The sequence below is a fragment of the Populus alba genome, chromosome 6, assembly GCF_005239225.2.
Source record: "Populus alba chromosome 6, ASM523922v2, whole genome shotgun sequence".
NCBI lineage: Eukaryota > Viridiplantae > Streptophyta > Magnoliopsida > Malpighiales > Salicaceae > Populus > Populus alba.
Window position 1 is genome coordinate 3888867 of NC_133289.1, and position 20328 is coordinate 3909194.

The 20328-nt window shown below is 37.2% G+C and overlaps 1 protein-coding gene across 2 annotated transcripts; it reads left to right on the forward strand.

Annotated features, from left to right (window-relative positions):
* Window positions 1-9642: 9642 nt before the first annotated feature.
* LOC118053175 (insulin-degrading enzyme-like 1, peroxisomal) lies at window positions 9643-20065 on the forward strand. 2 transcript variants are annotated; one of them, XM_035064349.2, is made up of 26 exons: window positions 9643-9883; window positions 9984-10059; window positions 10170-10237; window positions 10428-10519; window positions 10636-10709; window positions 10829-10872; window positions 11401-11452; window positions 11801-11923; window positions 12021-12133; window positions 12285-12447; window positions 12712-12804; window positions 12964-13049; window positions 13746-13832; window positions 15103-15206; window positions 15880-15982; window positions 16178-16273; window positions 16352-16544; window positions 16790-16851; window positions 16941-17045; window positions 17580-17781; window positions 17870-18078; window positions 18346-18470; window positions 18546-18597; window positions 18683-18769; window positions 19272-19394; window positions 19509-20065. In XM_035064349.2, exons 1-26 carry the CDS (start codon window positions 9782-9784, stop codon window positions 19758-19760), a joined length of 2886 nt encoding a protein of 961 aa, XP_034920240.1. In that variant the 5' UTR covers window positions 9643-9781; the 3' UTR covers window positions 19761-20065. The 2 variants fall into 2 exon arrangements, with proteins under 2 accessions (XP_034920240.1, XP_034920241.1); XM_035064350.2 differs by having other exon boundaries at window positions 9644-9883; window positions 16355-16544.
* Window positions 20066-20328: the final 263 nt, after the last annotated feature.

The window sequence follows — 20328 nt, forward strand, 5'->3', positions numbered from 1 at the left end:
GATGAACTGATTGAGTTGGACTCAATCACTTGCAGCTCCTATTTTCTAGCTATGTATTTGTATATATATATATATATATATTCTCATTGTAAACTTAGCAGCAATCAATACGACTGGAATAAAACTTCTGTTATTATTCTTCCCAGCATTCTTTTATCTTGTTTTCATGGTATCAGAGCACATGAAATCTTAAACATATTAACCAAGCTTCCGCAAAACCTCCAATGGAGGACAATACTAATTCAACCAGTATTAACCAAAACACTACCCTTCAAAACATGTCCTTTTTAACCATTGATCCTTCTGATCCTTTTTTTATTCATACATCAGATCATCCAAACATGACTCTTGTTCCAAAGGTTCTTGATGGAACCAATTATGCAATGTGGAGACGTTCCATGCTAATAAGTCTCAGCGCCAAAAACAAGTTGGGATTCATCAATGGAACCATACTTATACCAGGAGAATCCGATCCTAAATACATGTTATGGCAACGATGCAATGATATGGTTCTCTCTTGGATTCTTAACTCCTTAAACCAAGAGCTTGCCAATAGTGTTCTCTATGTTGAAACTCCCTCTGAAATCTGGTTGGATCTACAAGAACGATTCTCACAAGGTAATTTTTCTCATCATTATCAAGTTCAGCGTTCCATAGTAGAATTGCAACAAAATCAGGATTCCATCTTCACATATTACACCAAGATAAAGACGTTATGGGATGAATTGAAAATGTCCAGTCCAACAATTCAGTGCACATGTGGTGGAATGAAACAACTGTTAAATAGTGAAGAAAAGATGAGACTTGGTCAGTTTCTTATGGGATTAAATGAGAACTATTCAGCCATTAGAGGGCAAATCATGCTCATGCAACCTTTACCAACTGTTAAGAAAGCATATTCACTCTTGTGTGAGGAAGAAAAGCAAAGAGGACTGGTTGAGCACAAAGTTACTGAACAAGTTCATGCCATGAATGTAAAAAGATCAGGTTCTACTTCACAGCGACGAGATTTCTCTCAAAATTGGATGTCTGGCTCTTCAACTATGCAAGGATCAAAGAAACGACTTCACTGCACCTACTGTGATGGAACTACACATACAGTGGAGAGATGTTTTTATTTGATTGGATTTCCCACCGGTCACGCTCTTCATGGCAAAAATGTGCAGCCTCGCAATCGAGCTCAAAAAGCTGCTGCAAACCAAACAGGAATTGAATCATTTCACACCAACATCAAGTCGGTTCAAACCTCTGATCAGCCTCTTCAATTCACTCCTGAAGAATTTTCACAAATCAAAGCTTTCTTTCAAGCTGAAAAATCCACTGTATCTACAAATTATACAGGTAATATCACTCCTTTTTGCTCATCTTTCACGACTCAAAATTCTGAGGCTTTACAATGGATCATTGACAGTGGTGCCACTAACCATATAGCCACTTCAGTTATTAATAAAGCCATTGTTCCTATGTTTTCTCAAGTCACCTTGCTGAATGGTTCCTACGCAAAAATTACAAGTGCTGGCTCTGCACATGTTACCAAAAGCCTACATGTCCATGATGTTCTTTGTGCACCCTCATTTCATGTGAATTTGCTTTCAGTCAGCCAACTCACATCTGCTCTTAATTGTTCTGTTCATTTTTTTCCCACTTTCTGTATATTGCATGACCTAGCTACGAAGAGGATGATTGGCCTGGGGAAGCAGAGTAAGGGACTATACTACCTTATGCCACAATCAGAATCACATTCCTCTTCAACAAAATCATATCAAGTCTCTTTTCCATCAGGAGCTATTTGGCATAACAGATTAGGACATCCATCAAAATTACCCTCTCAGTTCCTGTCAAAATTAATTCCATCTTTTGTTTATGATTCGCAACATTCATGTGAAGTTTGTCCTTTGGCAAAACAAACCAGGTTATCCTTTCCCATAAGTTCTATTCAAAGTACTAAATTTTTTGAGCTTAGAAACTATGATATTTGGGGTCCATAAAAGATTGAAACACACTCTGGTGCACATTATTTTTTAACTATTGTGGATGACTACACTCGTTTTACTTGGATTTTTCTTATGAAATTCAAATCTGAAACACAAGGGTTGTTAAAATTATTCATCACTTTTGTCCACACTCAATTTAACTGTCAAGTTAAAAGTATACGAAGTGATAATGGGCTGGAATTTATCTCCTTAAAGCCATTCCTTTCCACTCATGGCATTTTACTCTAAAATTCATGTTCTTACACACCTCAACAAAATGGTGTTGTAGAACGAAAACACAGACACATACTCAATGTTGGTCGTGCCTTGAGATTCCAAGCAAATTTACCATTACAATTTTGGGGAGAGAGCTTGCTCACTGCCACCTATCTCATAAATTGTCTTCCCACCCCAATTTTGAATCACAAGTCACCATATGAACTCCTATATGGAAAACCACCTATATATACACATCTTCGTGCTTTTGGTTGTCTCTGTTATGCCACCAACTTACAACCATTGACCAAATTTTCACCACAAGCTCGTCGATGTATTTTTGTTGGATACCCTTCTAATCAAAAAGCATATCGTGTTTATGATCTTACCACTCGACAGTTTTTCACTAGTCGAGATGTTGTTTTTCATGAAAATACATTTCCTTTCATAAATCACACTTCGATCGATTCCTCTCAACAACCATCTCTGCCCACCATACTTCATGATCCTAATGACAGCTCAATTCCACAACCATTAATTTTTTCTCCCACACAAACCGAGACCCCTATCACTCCATTATCTTCCCCTACCTCTACAGACTCTCCATCATCACCATCATCCACTCCCACACAATCTTCTCCTTCTCCAACACTAAACACACCTACTCTTATTCTACGTCGCAGTGATCGGCCACGACAAACCTCTGTTCTGCTCCGTGATTTTCATTGTGGTCAAGTTGGTATGTCACAACTCTCTGCATCCACAACCAAGTCAGCCTCTTCACGGTCAGGTACTCAATATCCATTATCAAGCTTTATTTCCTACCAGTCCTTATCTCCTTCTCATCAGATATTTATTAACAACATTACTAGCACTCTTGAACCAACAACATATGAGCAGGCACTCAATGATCCTAGGTGGTGTGAAGCAATGAGAACTGAGCTCACTGCACTTGAAAATCAGAAAACATGGTCTCTGGTTTCATTACCATCATATTGTCGTCCCATAGGCAGCAAATGGGTTTTCAGAATCAAATACAAATATGATGGAACTGTGGAACGGTATAAAGCACGGTTAGTAGCCAAGGGCTTCAATCAACAAGAAGGCTTGGACTATCATGAAACTTTTGCACCAGTTGCAAAGTTAACTACAGTTCGTTGTCTTCTTGCCTTGGCAGCAGTCCGTAATTGGCCTCTCTTCCAGATGGACGTTAATAATGCCTTCCTCCATGGTGATTTACATGAGGAAGTTTATATGACTCCACCACCAGGACTTTGCCGACAAGGGGAGAAGGTTGTATGCCGGCTTCATAAGTCCTTGTATGGACTCAAACAAGCACCCAGAAACTGGTTTGCTAAATTCTCAGAAGCCATTAAAACGGTTGGGTTCTCTCAATCACACTTAGATCATTCTCTCTTTGTGCAAGAAAAAGGTTCTACTCTAACCATTGTTCTTATCTATGTAGATGATATAATCATTACTGGGAACAATGACAGTGCTATTCAAGATATCAAGTTGTTTCTTCAAAAACAATTCCACAAAAAAGATCTTGGTAAGCTGAAGTATTTTCTTGGACTGGAAGTGGCAAGATCAAAGGCTGGAATAGTTATATCTCAACGAAAATACACACTGGAAATTATTGATGATGTTGGATTTCTTGGAGCTAAACCCGTTGATTTTCCTATGGAACAAAATCTGAGGCTCACTAATGATCAAGGTGAGATATTGAATGATGCTTCACACTACAGAAGATTGGTAGGGCGATTAATCTATCTTACAATTACTAGACCAGATATCTTGTATTCTGTCAACATCTTAAGCCAATTTATGCATGCACCGAGAAAACCTCATTGGGACGCTGCTCTTCGTGTAATAAGATACTTAAAGAACAACCCAGGTAATGACTTATTATTCTCTTCCAGCAGCTCTCTGCAACTAAGAGCTTACTGTGATGCCAATTGGGCAAATTGTCCTATGACAAAAAGATCTACATTTGGTTACTTTGTATTTCTTGGAGATTCTCTAATCTCGTGGAAGACAAGAAAACAGAAAACAGTCTCCAGGTCATCTGCCGAAGCTGAGTACAGGTCTATGGCTGCCGCAACATGTGAACTCACCTGGCTTCGATGCTTATTTAAAGATCTACAGGTGCCCTTAAAACCAATCACTTTATTCTGTGACAATCAAGCAGCACTTCATATTGCTGCAAATCCGGTCTATCATGAACGCACAAAGCATATAGAAATTGATTGCCATGTTGTGAGAGAAAAGATTCAAGCAGGTCAAATTGTTACAAAATTTGTTCCCTCCTATATTCAACTAGCAGATATATTCACCAAGGCATTAGGGGGAGACAATTTCAAGAAATTATCAGGCAAGTTGAACATTCTCAATATTCATGCTCCAACTTGAAGGGGAGTGTTGAAAAGATAAGAAGTTGATCTTCAACAGATAAAGTTAATCTGCTGCTAATGTTGATTCACAGTTGAAGATTATCTACTTGCTGCTGATGTTGATCCACTGCTGAAGATTATCCTCTGGAATTAAGGTTGTGTAGATGAACTGATTGAGTTGGACTCAATCACTTGCAGATCCTATTTTCTAGCTATGTATTTGTATATATATATATATATTCTCATTGTAAACTTAGCAGCAATCAATACGACTGGAATAAAACTTTTGTTATTATTCTTCCCAGCATTCTTTTATCTTGTTTTCATGAATCACGGACAAATGAGTCCGATGATCACAACACATCGCAGTTTCACTAGATGAAGTGCAATGTGTTAGGTTTGTTAGGTGTGTTGCCATTTAATGTGCCTAACATTACCATTGACCAGCAGCCTTTGTTGAAGAAGATGGCAGCCACCATTGACTGCAGCTGCAGCTGCTGGAAAATGAAGAAGAGAAGCCACCATTCCTGCTATAAATAGGCACTAAGTGTAGAGAGCTAAATGAGTGAGAGTTGAGAGAAAGAAAGATGTGAGAAATATAGGAGAGAGTGGGCTGCCAAGGCAGCCAGCAGTAGCTGCCATTGCAGCACTGAGAAGAGAGAAATAGAGTGAGGTTGAGAGTTGCCAAAGAGGAGATGATTCCTCCTCCTCTATTGTTGTAAATCTTGTTCTCTCCCTATATAATCAAATGACTTCTCCCGTGGATGTAGGCGGTTTGCCGAACCACGTTAAATATTGTGTCAGTGTGCTTGCCCTCCCGAGAGCAAATATCAGTACATCACCGGTCGGAATTCCCTACAATTGGTATCAGAGCTTATGGTTTGAAGTGGTGTTTGATTTTTGCTCAAAAATGAAAGTTGTCAAAATTATGTTTTGACCATACCATCGTGTAGAGGAGGACGATACGAAGCCACTGGTGAAAACGGCGTCAAAATCGGACGTCAGACATGGCCGCACTCTCCATCACTCTCCGGTGAGGTGGCGGGCCACGCGCGCAGACGCGCCCACGCGTCTTCTTCACCCGGATGAGTTGACCCGACCCGAATACCAGTTGACCCGACCCATGTGAACAGTAGACATGAATAGTGACGGTATCATGAACAGTGTCATGCAAAGAATGACATCAGCATGATGCAAGGATGACATCAGCATACACAGTCAGCAAGCAATTGACTAGTCAACATCCATGTCAGCATATGGGGGACCCACCTGCCACGTCATCAGCCGCGAGCCGAGCCACGTCGAGCCGAGTTGGAGCTGAGTCGAGCCGCGAGCCGAGGGATAGGATCCAGTGTAGCTGATCCTACGTGCAACCGGATCTAAGATTGAATCTGAGCCGTTAATTAGGCCAGAATTGTTTTGATCAAATCGTAGCCGTCTGATGTGCGATTTGGACGATTCAAGACATGTTTCCAGCTAATTTGATCATTCCGGATGCAATGGTACGGTCCGATCATTGAGATTCGAGACCAAAATGGCGGTGGTGAATTATTAAAGAGAGATTGCCCGATTAGGAGGCATCTGAAGGTCATCATGGTGGTCGATGGAGATGAAGAAGAAGAAGGTGCACATGTTTACCCAATTATATGTGCTGAACTATTAAGTGGGAAAATGTAATGCCTTGATGGAAGGTGTGTGGGCTAAGATTAGAGACTTGGTTCAGACTGTCACATGACGACAGGCAGAGACACCTCAGATAGAAGGTGTGAGGACCATGATATGAGTCCATGTTCAGACCGTCTCATGACGACAGGCGAAGACACCTTAGACAGAAGGTGTGAGGACCATGATATGAGTCCAAGATCAGGTCGTCTCATGATGACAGGCGGAGACACCTCAGATGAAAGGTGTGAGGACCTTGATATGAGTCCATGTTCAGGCCGTCTCATGACGAGCAGAAACACCTCGAATGGATGGTGTGAGGGTCATAATGTGAGCCCATTTCAGACCGCCGCATGACAACAGGCGGAGACACCTCAGAGAAAGGTGTGGGCCACGATGTGAGCCCAGATTCAAACCGCCGCATGACGACGAGCGGAGACACCTCAGGAGAAGGTGTGAGGGCCAGGATAGGAGCCCCAATTCAGAACGCCCCAGAGCCGATGTGATGGCTAAATATGAGTGGACAAGTGTATAGCCAATGAAGTGGCTATGATGAGTATGAAGAAAAATGCAGGATTGACTTTCATGGATATTGCCCCCATGCTAAAGATCAATGAGCTATAAGACATTTGCCTTGAACAATAAGTGGGTGACTTGTGGAGCATTAAGACGCGACTGCTATGAATGAGCAGAGGGCATGCGCAGGTTCCGGGAACAAGTTGACTCTTGTCAAGGTGGTGAGCTCGAAGATGGCATTGTAATACTCAGAGTATGAAGATTGATATGGATCAACCTGTAATGGGCTGCCCCCATAAGTAAAGGTGGATAGCTACCCGAACTCTTGAGACTAAGAGTGAGAAACTCATGGAGAAGTAAGGCGTGGTTTCTAAGGTGGAACAGAGGGCAGACGCAACTCCTGGATGAGTAGACTCTTGGAAGAGTGGTGAGCTCGTGATCACATTAAAATACTCAATGATTGTCGCACTTGGGAATATCAGTTTGAGGGGGTGTTGTAAGCCTTGATGTAAGGCTTGATAAATCATTCCGGGCCAAGCATGGTTGATATGCTTGAAGGGGAATGTTGTTCCAGAGACAAATGTTAAACACTCTTCAGATGAGATGTGACAAACCATCTGGTTGAAGTGATCCTTTGGAGTGAGCAAAGGGGTGCTTGGTTGACTCTGGTGATTGAAAGGTTTGGCGAGTACCTGTAAACTTGGCCGGAGACGCTCTTGGAATGGTAAGCTTGGAAGAGCTGCAGGATGCAAGATTGTGCTGAAGAAGCAAGAGGACAATTGCCCATATAAATGTCAAAGGGGGTGATTGTTAGGTTTGTTAGGTGTGTTGCCATTTAATGTGCCTAACATTACCATTGACCAGCAGCCTTTGTTGAAGAAGATGGCAGCCACCATTGACTGCAGCTGCAGCTGCTGGAAAATGAAGAAGAGAAGCCACCATTCCTGCTATAAATAGGCACTAAGTGTAGAGAGCTAAATGAGTGAGAGTTGAGAGAAAGAAAGATGTGAGAAATATAGGAGAGAGTGGGCTGCCAAGGCAGCCAGCAGTAGCTGCCATTGCAGCACTGAGAAGAGAGAAATAGAGTGAGGTTGAGAGTTGCCAAAGAGGAGATGATTCCTCCTCCTCTATTGTTGTAAATCTTGTTCTCTCCCTATATAATCAAATGACTTCTCCCGTGGATGTAGGCGGTTTGCCGAACCACGTTAAATATTGTGTCAGTGTGCTTGCCCTCCCGAGAGCAAATATCAGTACATCACCGGTCGGAATTCCCTACACAATGGAGGGTCCAAGATGGGCTATCCAAGCAGTCTTTTGGTGGTACTCCAGTTGAGCTTAGGAAAGACTGCACCTCCAAGGGTTTTAATCGATTCCTTGATCTTCAATTCAAGGGAAAGAAGGGAGCGGTGGAGGCTTCTCTGGTTCATCTTCAGATTCTTCTGACACTGTACAGTTTTCTTCGTCTATGGGATTGTGGATTCCGTTCGGCCGGGCATCTTCATTTGAGATAGAAAGATGAAGGAGAAAGGGATAGGATCATCAAGAAGGTACACGAATAAAGATGAGAGAATCATCATCATCATCATATGCCACAGCAGCAATATTCAAGGACAGATGAGAGAATCATCATCATCAGAGGGCTTAATTTAGGGCTCAGGTATTTGAATTCAACCAAAACTTTGAGAATGTATGTGATGCCCACATATCACGTCAGTGTTGTGAAGAGATTGGATTAGATAAAAAGAATAGCCAAGATTTATGTATAGCAAGAAACTTCTTATGAAAGCGAAAACAAGAGATTCAAAGCTATTTAGACAGCATGGAAGAAGCATTATGTTCATGTCCCTTCTTCATCATTTGCCATAGACCCTAATCCTCCCAGAGTTAAACTCAAGCAACCAGCCATTAATAGCAAGCATTCACTAGCCATATTATCACCACTTCAAAGCTCAATCATGGTTTTCACAGCTTCTCTCATTCCTGCTCAAGCAGACGTCAACAACACTCAACCTTGGGGGATTCTAACCCACTCAATGTAAATTATTTGACTTTGTCAAGAACGCAATACAAATGACGTGGCTAGTTAAATCTGTAAATAGGGTTAAATAATAATAATAATTAAAAAAAAAAAAAAAAAACAAACAAACCAATTAGCACCTCGCACTTGTACAAGCTGAGTGATAGAACGAACCCGACCAAAGTCTTTCTACCTTGGAGAATGGGTTAACAAATGAGATTAAGGTTGTATTTAATTAGTGTTTTAAGATAAAATAAGAGATATAAAAATAAAAGGTTGAGTTTAAAAAATAAGAGATAAAGACCTGTTTTCATCTCTTTTATTTTTAAATAATGATTAAATATTATCTAAATAATAATTAACAAATAAATAAAAAATAATGATGATAAAATAGTGATTAAGGTTATATTTAATTAGCATTTCAAGATAAAAATAAAAGAGATATAAAAAAAAGTTAAAGTAAAAAGAAAAAGAAATGAAGGGATATGGCCTGGATTTCATTTTTTTTATATATTGAAACAATAATTAAACAAAACAAAATAATAATAATAAATAAATAATCATAGAAAAAGCCTCTTATGAAAAAAAGAAGAGCATTTTCTATAGATTTAACACTCTTCAAAAAAACAAAGAAAATCTTTTTTCGTGAATTTACTAGGCTAGTAAGCTAGCTTGAATTATTTAACTAATTTTAAAAAAAACTCTTTATATATATATATATTACACATTCAAAAATCATAATAATGAAGAAAACAATCAATCAAATTTAGAATTTTAATCCAAATTCCATTTATTTTATTAATTTTTATCAAACTCATGTAAAAAAAAAAAAAACCCCTGTTTACTTGTGTCAGCTTCGAGTAAGGTTCTGTAGAATAAACCAAAGAGAAAGACCAAAACCAACGAGTCTTTCGCATTATCTTTCTCTCTGAGAAAACACAGGAGTAATCAACAAGAAAGAAAGGAACAAAACGACGGCGGTAGGCAAATAAGAAGCGGAGGAGATGGAGATAGTGAAGGCAAGGACTGATAAGCGAGAATACAAGAGAATTGTTCTTCCAAATGCTCTCCAAGTCCTTCTCATTAGCGATCCCGACACCGATAAGGCAATTTCAATTCCTTAATTTTTGCAATTTCAATTAAATTCTGGCGCTTTAATCACTGATGTAGGTCAATTCTAACCATTTATTTTTCGTTTCTTTTTAGTGTGCGGCTTCTATGAATGTCAGTGTTGGTTCTTTCAGTGATCCTGATGGTCTTGAAGGACTCGCTCATTTTCTTGGTAGCCTTTTCTTTTTTCTTTTTTCTTTTTTCTTTTTTCTTTTTTCTTTTTTCTTGTTGTGGTTTTCTTGAAGGTTTTTTTTTTTTTTTTTTGGTTTGTGGTATTGGCAGAGCATATGCTGTTTTATGCAAGTGAGAAATATCCACTAGAGGACAGTTACTCTAAGTACATTATTGAGGTGATTGATTATTTAATTATCATTTAAATTGCTTACTTAAGAAAGAAAGAAAGAAAGCTCCTTTTATTTCCTGTTAAAATCTTTATATTTATTCTATGTGGTTCGGGAAGGTTGAATTGTAATTTTGGTGAGAATTTATGTGTTACTAAACGATGTTTTCTATGTATTATGTTGTCTACTTGATGCGTAGCATGGGGGCAGTACCAATGCTTTTACGGCGTCGGACCACACCAACTATCATTTTGATGTTAACAGTGATTGTTTTGAAGATGCTCTGGACAGGTATAAAATGCACGCTTTCTTATTTTTATAATCTGTAATGATAGATAGCTTGTTGGTTTTTTCAGTTATCTTATAAAGTTTGTGACCTGGTTCTTTGAATGTGATTTACTGTTCAGATTTGCACAGTTCTTTATCAAACCGTTGATGTCAGCGGATGCAACCATTAGGGAAATTAAGGCTGTTGATTCTGGTTAGCTGCTGTGCTCAGACTTTTTTTCCTTTTTAGGTTTCTCAAGCTGGATTGATGCTGAGTTTCTATTCGGAATTAGTGTTGGTAATTACTTTGGTGTTTGTGTCTCTCTTGTACAGAAAATCAAAAAAACTTACTGTCTGATGGTTGGAGAATAAACCAGGTATCATTCAACGCACTTGCTCACCTATCCGGTAGACTGTTGGTTTTCTTTTGTTAATCTTTCTTTTCAGCCTTTTGGTTGTCTTGTATTTGCAAGTGTTTTAGTTGATATGTTGTTTGCAAATTCCTAATGATGAGGAATCCTACAGGTATCTAGGTTTTCTTTTTCCTTTTCACCTTTGAAACCACCTAGACTAACAAGAGGCCAATTTAACCTTCCAAATTAACTATAAGTAAAATGTCACAGATCACCTGCTGTTTTGTCTTAGTCACTCAAAAACAGGTATTCCATTGGGTAGTTCTATGCTTTTGCATGATATTGCACATTTGATTCTGCTATATTTGAAGGTGCAAAATTAGCATGCATGATATACTTGGTCACAACCTTAAGAAATAGTGATGCACAGTTCATTCTTTGTAAATATTGCATTTCACATGTAGCAAACCATGCTGCTTGTCATCAATCACAGCTTCGTAGTGATTATGCAATTAATACTATTCACAAACTGTTTTCTCTCTTTCATTGCAGCTTCAGAAACATTTAAGTGAGGAAGGCCACCCATACCATAAATTCAGTACAGGTTAGCTGCATATGTCGATGTATATTTATGTCTGGTTGTATGCATGTGTGTATGAGCTGGTATGTTGTTTGTAGAACACAGTAATCCAGGCATGAAGCAAGTCAAGCATGCTTGTTGATTTTCAGCAAAACATCCATACTGCCGATGACTGTGTAAAGTTTAATTAATAATATTTTTCTACGACATTATGTTTTTAACGAATGATAATTTCTTAGGGGCGAATGCCTTTTACTGGCTTCCCTTAACTTCTGAAGGAATCATATTTACAACTACAATGATGTTTCATATTGAGGAAGATCAAAATTTATATTCTTTCCTGAGTTGTGTCTATCATTTGTCAATTCATAGGGAATTGGGACACTTTGGAAGTTCAGCCAAAAGAAAAGGGACTGGATACAAGACTTGAGCTTATAAAGCTCTACGAAGAAAATTATTCAGCCAACCTCATGAACTTGGTAATATATGCAAAAGGTTAGTAAATAAGCTTCCCTTCAACATTAATTATCTCTTGATTTCATTATTTACCAACAATTACAACTATCAATTTCTTTGCTGTGGAAATCTTCAGAAAGCCTTGATAAAATACAAAGCCTTGTCGAGGACAAGTTCCAGGAAATTCGAAATAATGATAAGAGCTGTTTCTCTTTTCCTGGTCAGCCTTGCTCCTCGGAACATTTACAGGCATGCCAAGTTCTGCTGCATTTCTGATACTTTGCTTGCTTCATACTTTTAGAGAATGTTAAACTTTTGTGAAAGACAGTTACGTGTGGCTGAAGATATTGAACTTTTGAGAGATTGTTTAATATTACCTTTATTCTGGTGTTTGTTTCAGATACTTGTTAGAACTGTCCCGATAAAACAAGGTCACAAATTGAGAATTGTTTGGCCTATAACTCCGGGCATTCTTCACTACAAGGAAGGACCATGCAGCTATCTTGGCCACCTGATTGGCCATGAAGGAGAAGGATCTTTGTTTTATGTCTTGAAAACCTTAGGTTGGTTTCCCGCATCCTTACCATCCATCTTAATATTTTTTTTAATTCTACTTTATTAGATATACACATAGATGGCTTCCTTTTTGCTTGGCAGTCCGCTTCTCATGTTCAGTGAACTCTGTGTGCATTCACTGTGTGCATGTGCATTCTTGTGCCTGTAGTTACCTGTCTTTTATTTATGATGCTGGAAACGCTGGCTTCTTCTTTTTCTCCTTTGAAAACCAGACTTACCTTAAGATTTGGTTACTTTAAAAAAAAATGCAGGATGGGCCACTGATTTATATGCTGGTGAAGTAGATGGGACGACAGAGTTCTCTTTCTTCACTGTAGTAATTAATCTTACTGATGCTGGCCATGGTTAGTTCCCCTTTAGTTTTATCTCAGTTTGTGCTCTTGGACAATCTAGCTTTAACAGAGTTGCAAAGCTTAGCTTATCTTATTTTTTATTTGGGCAGAATTATAACTGGGATTAACATCTTTTATCTAAACTATTCCTTTTTGTTTGTCGGAATGCAGAGCACATGCAAGATGTTGTTGGACTGTTATTCAAATACATTCACCTCTTGCAGCAGTCTGGTGTTTGCAAATGGATATTTGATGAGGTATGGAAATGCATTAAATAATTATGGATTACCATTTTGTTATATTACTGACAAACAGGGGAATGGCTAACGTGCATCACACACGCTTCTTGCCATGCTCATATGCAACTCTAACCACAGACCATGTTTAGAGAATTTGATAGGTGTTACCATGTTAGTTTGAGAAAGAGAGAAATGAAAAGTCATTATTGTGGTGATTAGGCAAGAGAGCCAGGTGAAAGAGAATGCTAGCTAGTTAAGGAGAAAGATTATGCTGGTGATTAGGCAAACCAGCATATAATGAATTCTTCTGCAGTTGATTTCCAATTTTAAAGTTGCCAGATGAACTCGACCAATTGGCATTTTGTTTAATTGACATTCTCATGCTGTGGAAAATAGGTTCCGTTACACTTTAAGTTCTAGTTGAAATTATGGGTGTATCAATAGGCCCATACAAGTTTGAGCAAAAAAAAAGTTCATTTGAACTGAAGAAGCTTGAGGAGATGTAAGTTTTTGACCTTTTCTACCATGCATCTTAGACATTTTCATGCTTCTATCCTTTATTTAATGGTTTTCTGAGTTAATTTTTGTTTTTGGTGCGTATTTTGCATCTCCCTGTCAAGTTAGATTATTTATTTATTATCTCTTGCGTTCAGTATTGAAGTTTCTCTTTCTAATCTATTCAAGATGCTGAAATATTTTATCTTTTTTATGAAGCTTGCAGCTGTTTGTGAGACATCATTCCACTATCAAGACAAAACCCCTCCAAGTAGTTATGTTGTCCGGATTGCATCCAATATGCAGGTTAGTTATGGATTTGAAAGGGAAAAAAATTGTGCACTTCCTCTGGAATTTCTACATCTTGCCAATTTGGTTGTTGTTTTTATATAAGATATTTTACACCATTATGTTGTGTTGTATAACTTTTGTGAGAATTGCTCTTACTAAACAATGTGCCCAAATTTAAAACATCTATGCCTCCTCTACAAACAACAATAAGAACGAGCATTTTGTTTTCATTATACACTTCTTCATTAGAAGCAATACCGGTTTACAAGTGCTTCATCTTCTAACTTATGAGTTGCAGATTTTTTTTTTAATTTGATGAGCTGTGGCCTCATGTGAAAATAATCTGAAAGCCTTGACCTTTCAATTCAGGGTCAGAAGAAGGAAAATGGTTTGTGATTAAGTTTTTTTTTTTTAACAACAAGCATTTTTTTTTCATTATACACTTCTTCATTAGAAGCAATACCGGTTTACAAGTGCTTCATCTTCTAACTTATGAGTTGCATATTTTTTTTTTTAATTTGATGAGCTGTGGCCTCATGTGAAAATAATATGAAAGCCTTGACCTTTCAATTTAGGGTCAGAAGAAGGAAAATGGTTTGTGATTAAGTTTTTTTTTTTTAACAACGAGCATTTTGTTTTCATTATACACTTCTTCATTAGAAGCAATACCAGTTTACGAGTGCTTCATCTTCTAACTTATGAGTTGCAGATTTTTTTTAATTTGATGAGCTGTGGCCTCATGTGAAAATAATCTGAAAGCCTAATGTGGTGCTTATAAAATATAAGGAAAATGGTTTGTGATTAAGTTTTTTTAAAAAAAAAAAAAAACTGAAAAGGAGGTGAAATTAATATAATTAGAAGGTGTGCCTCTAAAATTTGGGGATGATTTGCTGGAAGATAGATTTTTAAGGGTTGCTAGAAAGGCTAAGAAGTTTGTTTCCTATAGGTAGGATTTAACTGAGAGTAATTTGATGGAAGAAAATGATTTTACTTTTGCTAAACTGTAATAGTTAAAGTTGAAGTGAGTTTTTGATGTGTTGGGATCAATTTGTGAATAGTTAAACATTGGAGATTGTTTGAGAGCTTTGTTTCTCTTTACTTTTAAACAGCTTTAAAATATATTCAGGTAAATGCATGCATGCATATAATATAGATATGTGCACATATGTATGTATATGCTTATTTGCATGCTGTATGTATTTCAAAGCTTGTGACTGAGGAGATGTTAGCTAACATATTTTTAGAATAATGGTCTTTAAATGGTTGTTTGGTTTCTTTTTATCAGCTATATCCTCAAAAAGATTGGCTGGTGCGATCCTCCTTGCCTTCTAATTTCAGTCCAAGCATAATACAGACAGTACTTAATCAACTTTCTCCAGACAATGTTCGGTGAGTTATTTAGAGCTCAAAGGAGCTGTAACTTTTGCCAAAACAAATGAGAAGCAAACATTTTTTGTCCCTTATTCTGTTTTTTTTGGTTTATGACAATGAAATGGATTTTATTAGTTAGGCATGAAACCAGAATTAGATCAGGAGAATATGCCAACCACCAAAAAATATAAAGCAAGAAACAAAGAAAAATCATGTTAGAGGGGCTTTCTAATCCTGTTGAACCAGAACTGAGTTGCTTTCGTGTTAGCTTACTTTCAAGGGGATTGATAATCGTAAATGATGCTAGATTCCAATTAAATAATAATAGAATGCAGTGAAATTGATGTATTTTAGCACCGTTTATGCTTTAGGGGAATGTCTCAAAATGGAAGAAATATGGCCATTCGTTATAGAAAGATGATATAACTTTCAATTGCTTATTTTTTTTTAATGATTGGATCGGCATTACAATCACCTTGCATGTATTCTCAAGATAGTAGTTGTAATCTGCCTTTCCATGGTAAAGGAAAACTAGTAATTGGGCGAACTTTTTACAGACTTGTTTCTTTTCCTCATCCAGAATTTTGTTTGTTGTGCTCTATACATGTCTCAATTTGTTTGTACAAATTTTCAATCTGTTATCTCCTGGGAATCGAAGAAAATTTCTTAATTACCTCCTTTTATTCTGCAGAATCTTTTGGGAATCGAAGAAATTTGAAGGGCAAACTGCAATGACTGAGCCATGGTACAAAACTGCATACAGTGTTGAGAAAATCACTGGCTCCATGATCCAGGTCTGTTGTTGGTTGTTACTTTTTAGATTATCCAGTCAATGGTGTTAATAAATGCAAATCTTTTTGGACTTCCATTGCAATTTATTTTGCTTTACTGTTTGTTGTCATCAAACTATAAGCAGCTTCATTTTCATGATTAGAATCTCTTGTAAAGGTACAAAACCTGATATTCTGCAAGTTTTTGTCTGATTGCAGGAATGGATGCTATTTGCTCCCAATGAAGATTTGCATCTGCCAGCGCCTAATGTATTCATACCTACTGACTTATCACTTAAGGATGCACAAGAGAAGGTTTGATGGAATTCTATTATCTATTACATGATCATCATTTTTTTGTATGTTATTTACTGATGTGACTGACCTTCGTAGCAGGTCAAATTCCCAGTTCTCTTAAGAAAGTCATCCTCTTCATCACTATGGTACAAGCCTGACACGATGTTCTCTACTCCTAAAGCTTATGTTAAGATAGATTTCAACTGCCCCTTTGCTAGCAGCTCTCCTGAGACTGAAGTTCTTACTGACATTTTTGCGCGGTTGTTGATGGATGACCTGAATGATTATGGTACCATGAACTAAAATTTGGATTTATTTTAGTGAAGATAAAATTTAATCCCGTACTTTTTTATTTCTTTCCTTTTCTTCCTCAAGTTCCAGTATCTCTTATTTGATGAAGCAGTGTAGCATATGAATATATAATTCATATGAAATCCTCATCTTGATAAATTAAACTTTATTTGATATACTTGCATATTTGATAAATCTCCACTCTGCATCTTACAACAGTTTTATATGTTTTGTATGTTTCAGCTTATTATGCACAGGTTGCTGGTCTATATTATGACATAAGCAAGACAGATAGTGGTTTTCAGGTAGTAGCCTATTTGCATATTATATGTTATTATGATTTCTCTTCTGTCCCCTCTCTCACACAACCTGCTTTTGTTTTGTTTTTTTGCAGGTCACTGTTGTTGGTTACAACCACAAACTGAGGATCTTGTTGGAAACTGTTATTGAAAAAATTTCAAATTTTAAAGTGAAGCCCGACAGATTTTCTGTGATCAAGGTAATGCAAGGAAGAGTTCATACAGGGTTTGAACTTCCTGTATCTGCAAGTATTTATACTCAAAAGGATACATATATAGATATATTGATCTGTCATGTATACCAAATAATGCTCTATTTGATTGCGAAATCACCATGAACATCTTTTACGATTCTTCTGAAACCCAATCAAAGTGGTGGAGCTTGTGTCACGTGTTTCCCTGTAACCTGACTTCATTTTCATGTCATTTTGGCAAGTGCAATTTTGATAATTAGAACAAGGGAAGGACAGATATGAGCCAAGCCCTGTACATGATGTTAAGAAGGTTGGGAATAACTTTTGAAAAATTCTTGTGGAATATGGCCAAGAGAAGGCCTCTTTTAGAGACCACTGAATTATTTCTTCCTTTCTTTACCTTTCTTGTTTAATTTTGTTATTGTTTCTTTTCTTTAGGATTCCTGTCTAGGTTACTCTTACAGGTTGCATCGGGAAGTACATATGAGCAGTGCATTTTTTTACTGATTATCATTGATAGACACCTTGTATTTTTTCCAGGAAATGGTGACAAAGGAGTATGGAAATTTGAAGTTCCAGCAGCCCTATCAGCAGGCTATGTACTATTCTTATCTCTTACTACAGGATCAAACATGGCCTTGGATGGAAGAACTGGAAATACTTCCTCATCTTCAGGCTGAAGATCTTGCTAAGTTTATTCCATTGATGCTTTCAAGAGCCTTCTTAGAGTGCTATATAGCAGGTTTCAACTGCCTGTCTTGTATTTCTATAATCATATGGCTATCTCATCTTGAATTTAAGTATCATTAGTAATTATTCCATTCATTCAGGTAATATTGAACGCAGCGAGGCAGAGTCAATGATTCTGCATATTGAAGATGTTTTTAATGAGGGTCCAGACCCTATATGCCAACCCTTATTCCCGTCCCAGCATTTAACAAGTAGAGTTATCAAGCTTGAAAGGGGCGTCAATTATTTGTATCCAATTGAAGGCTTAAATCCAGATGATGAGAATTCTGCTCTGGTGCATTACATACAGGTAACTGTATTTGCTTGTGAGAAATGGTTTTTCTGAGTCAATGTGGCTGCTTTTGCAGTTCCGTAGTTTTTGAGTTGTTGAAGATATAATTTTAAGTCAAGAAGTACATGATTTCAACTTTAAGATGTAGCATCACTAATGAAACATGGTAGCATATAAATAAATTTAAATAATGCATTTCTTGTCGTTTCTGGTAATTGACTGGATTGAATAAATTATTTCAAGTGAATTTTGATTTCTAATTGACAGAATCATTCAATTGTGCAGGTTCATCGAGATGATTTTACATTGAATGTGAAACTTCAACTTTTTGCTTTAACTGCAAAGCAGCCAGCTTTCCACCAGCTTAGATCTGTTGAGCAACTTGGGTACATTACTGTTCTCATGCAGAGGTATCCAGAATTTCTCTCTAAATTTTGTCCCCAATATGGATTTTTCTCTAGGCCTTACCATTTCTTTCAATGTAGAAATGACTCTGGTATTCGTGGAGTGCAGTTTATCATTCAATCTACAGTGAAGGTATTTAGCATTTCTTTTGTCTGTCTCTTGTTGTCATGTAGCCTTGTGTTATTGCACTCTTAATTAATCCTGGTAATCTTGCTAGGGTCCCGGACAAATTGATTTGAGAGTTGAGGCATTCCTCAAGATGTTTGAAACTAAACTTTATGAGATGACCAATGATGAATTCAAGGTGAGGTTCTATCCCTATCATAATTGATTGATATTTTCTTGCACATCTTTTTTTGGGAGGAAGATGGAGTAATCTTCAAAATACGAGCTTAAGTTGCGCATGGTTAATCTTTCTTCAAATGCTCACCTTTTTTTTCCAAGACAGAATGAGATATAGCTAGCCGCAAATTGCATGCCTAAACAAAAGATTAATTCCTCGCTACCAATTAACAAATCCTTTTGCTATCTAATTCTCCGTAGGAGCTGCACAATGTTTGAACAATATAACTTCAATGATAAGGAAATCTAGCTGTTCCTAGACAATCCACATCTCAATATTTTATTGTGAGCAGTTAGGGCCACATCTCTATCTTGTTTATTTTGTTATCTAATTTTATTTTGTTGATGCCTCAATTTGTTTTGAGGTTTGGTGGTTGCAAGTGAGCTATTTTTGACAAACGAGTCTTGCGATCCATTTCCGTTCACAAGGATTTAATTTCAAAATGCCTGTCAATGCTCTGCAGAGTAACGTGAATGCTTTGATAGATATGAAACTTGAGAAGCACAAGAATTTAAGAGAAGAATCTGCATTTTTCTGGCGAGAGATTTCTGATGGGACCCTGAAGTTTGATAGGCGAGAATGCGAGGTATGAATCTCATATTTCTGCAGATATTTCTGCAAAATGGCCGGAAAAAATCTATAAGTTGTTTTTTTTTTTTTTTCAAATGTTCTGAACTTCTAATCCATGTTGTTACAACAGGTGGCCGCATTAAAACAACTCACACAACAGGACTTGATAGATTTCTTTGATGAACATGTAAAAGTCGGTGCACCTCGGAAGAGGACATTAAGCGTGCGGGTTTACGGGAAACTGCATTCATGTGAGTACCCATCAGACAAAAGCCAACAGCTTCCGCCCAACGCAGTTCAAATAGAAGATATTTTCAGTTTCAGAAGATCACAGCCTCTTTATGGTTCTTTTAAAGGAGGCTTTGGTCACATGAAGCTGTAGGGTTGGGATATAAAAGCAATGGAGGTTTCCCCTTTTCAGCTGTGTACAATCTGGTTGAAGAAAATTGAAACCTGCAACGAAGCAAGCAAGCAAATGGTAGTCGTAGCTGAAGCCGAAGTATAGCAATAAAACAAGAAGTATTCTCCAAAGTGATTCCCATGGCTTTGAGCAATATTTCGTGCTTGGCTATGAACTATTCTTTCTGTGTGGCTTGTATCTCAAAGACAACGATGTCTCGCTTGATACGTTTGTTTCAACAACCTATTTGTTTCTGGACGCCAATAAAAAACAATTAACAAAAAACCTATTCAGCCTTTTTAAAATAGTGAATATATATATATATATATATATATATATATATATAATATTTTATTTTTTAAAATAAAAAACATTTATTTTTTTTTACAATATCTTTAACACGTTCAGTTTTGCATAAAATTTGTTTTTTTTTTATTTTACTCAATAAATTTTATGTATCAATTTCAGTTATAAATTAACATTAATAAATAAATTTATTAAATATAATTGGATAAATCACTTGTATTGTCATATTAAATATCTTGATTTA

Excerpts from the sequence above, each read along its gene's own strand:
- LOC118053175 (XM_035064349.2), top strand. The coding sequence starts at position 9,782 with ATGGAGATAGTGAAGGCAAGGACTGATAAGCGAGAATACAAGAGAATT. Across the intron at positions 11,924-12,020 it reads CTTGGTAATATATGCAAAAG|AAAGCCTTGATAAAATACAA; the intron begins GTTAGTAAATAA and ends GGAAATCTTCAG. Across the intron at positions 17,782-17,869 it reads CTTAGAGTGCTATATAGCAG|GTAATATTGAACGCAGCGAG; the intron begins GTTTCAACTGCC and ends CCATTCATTCAG.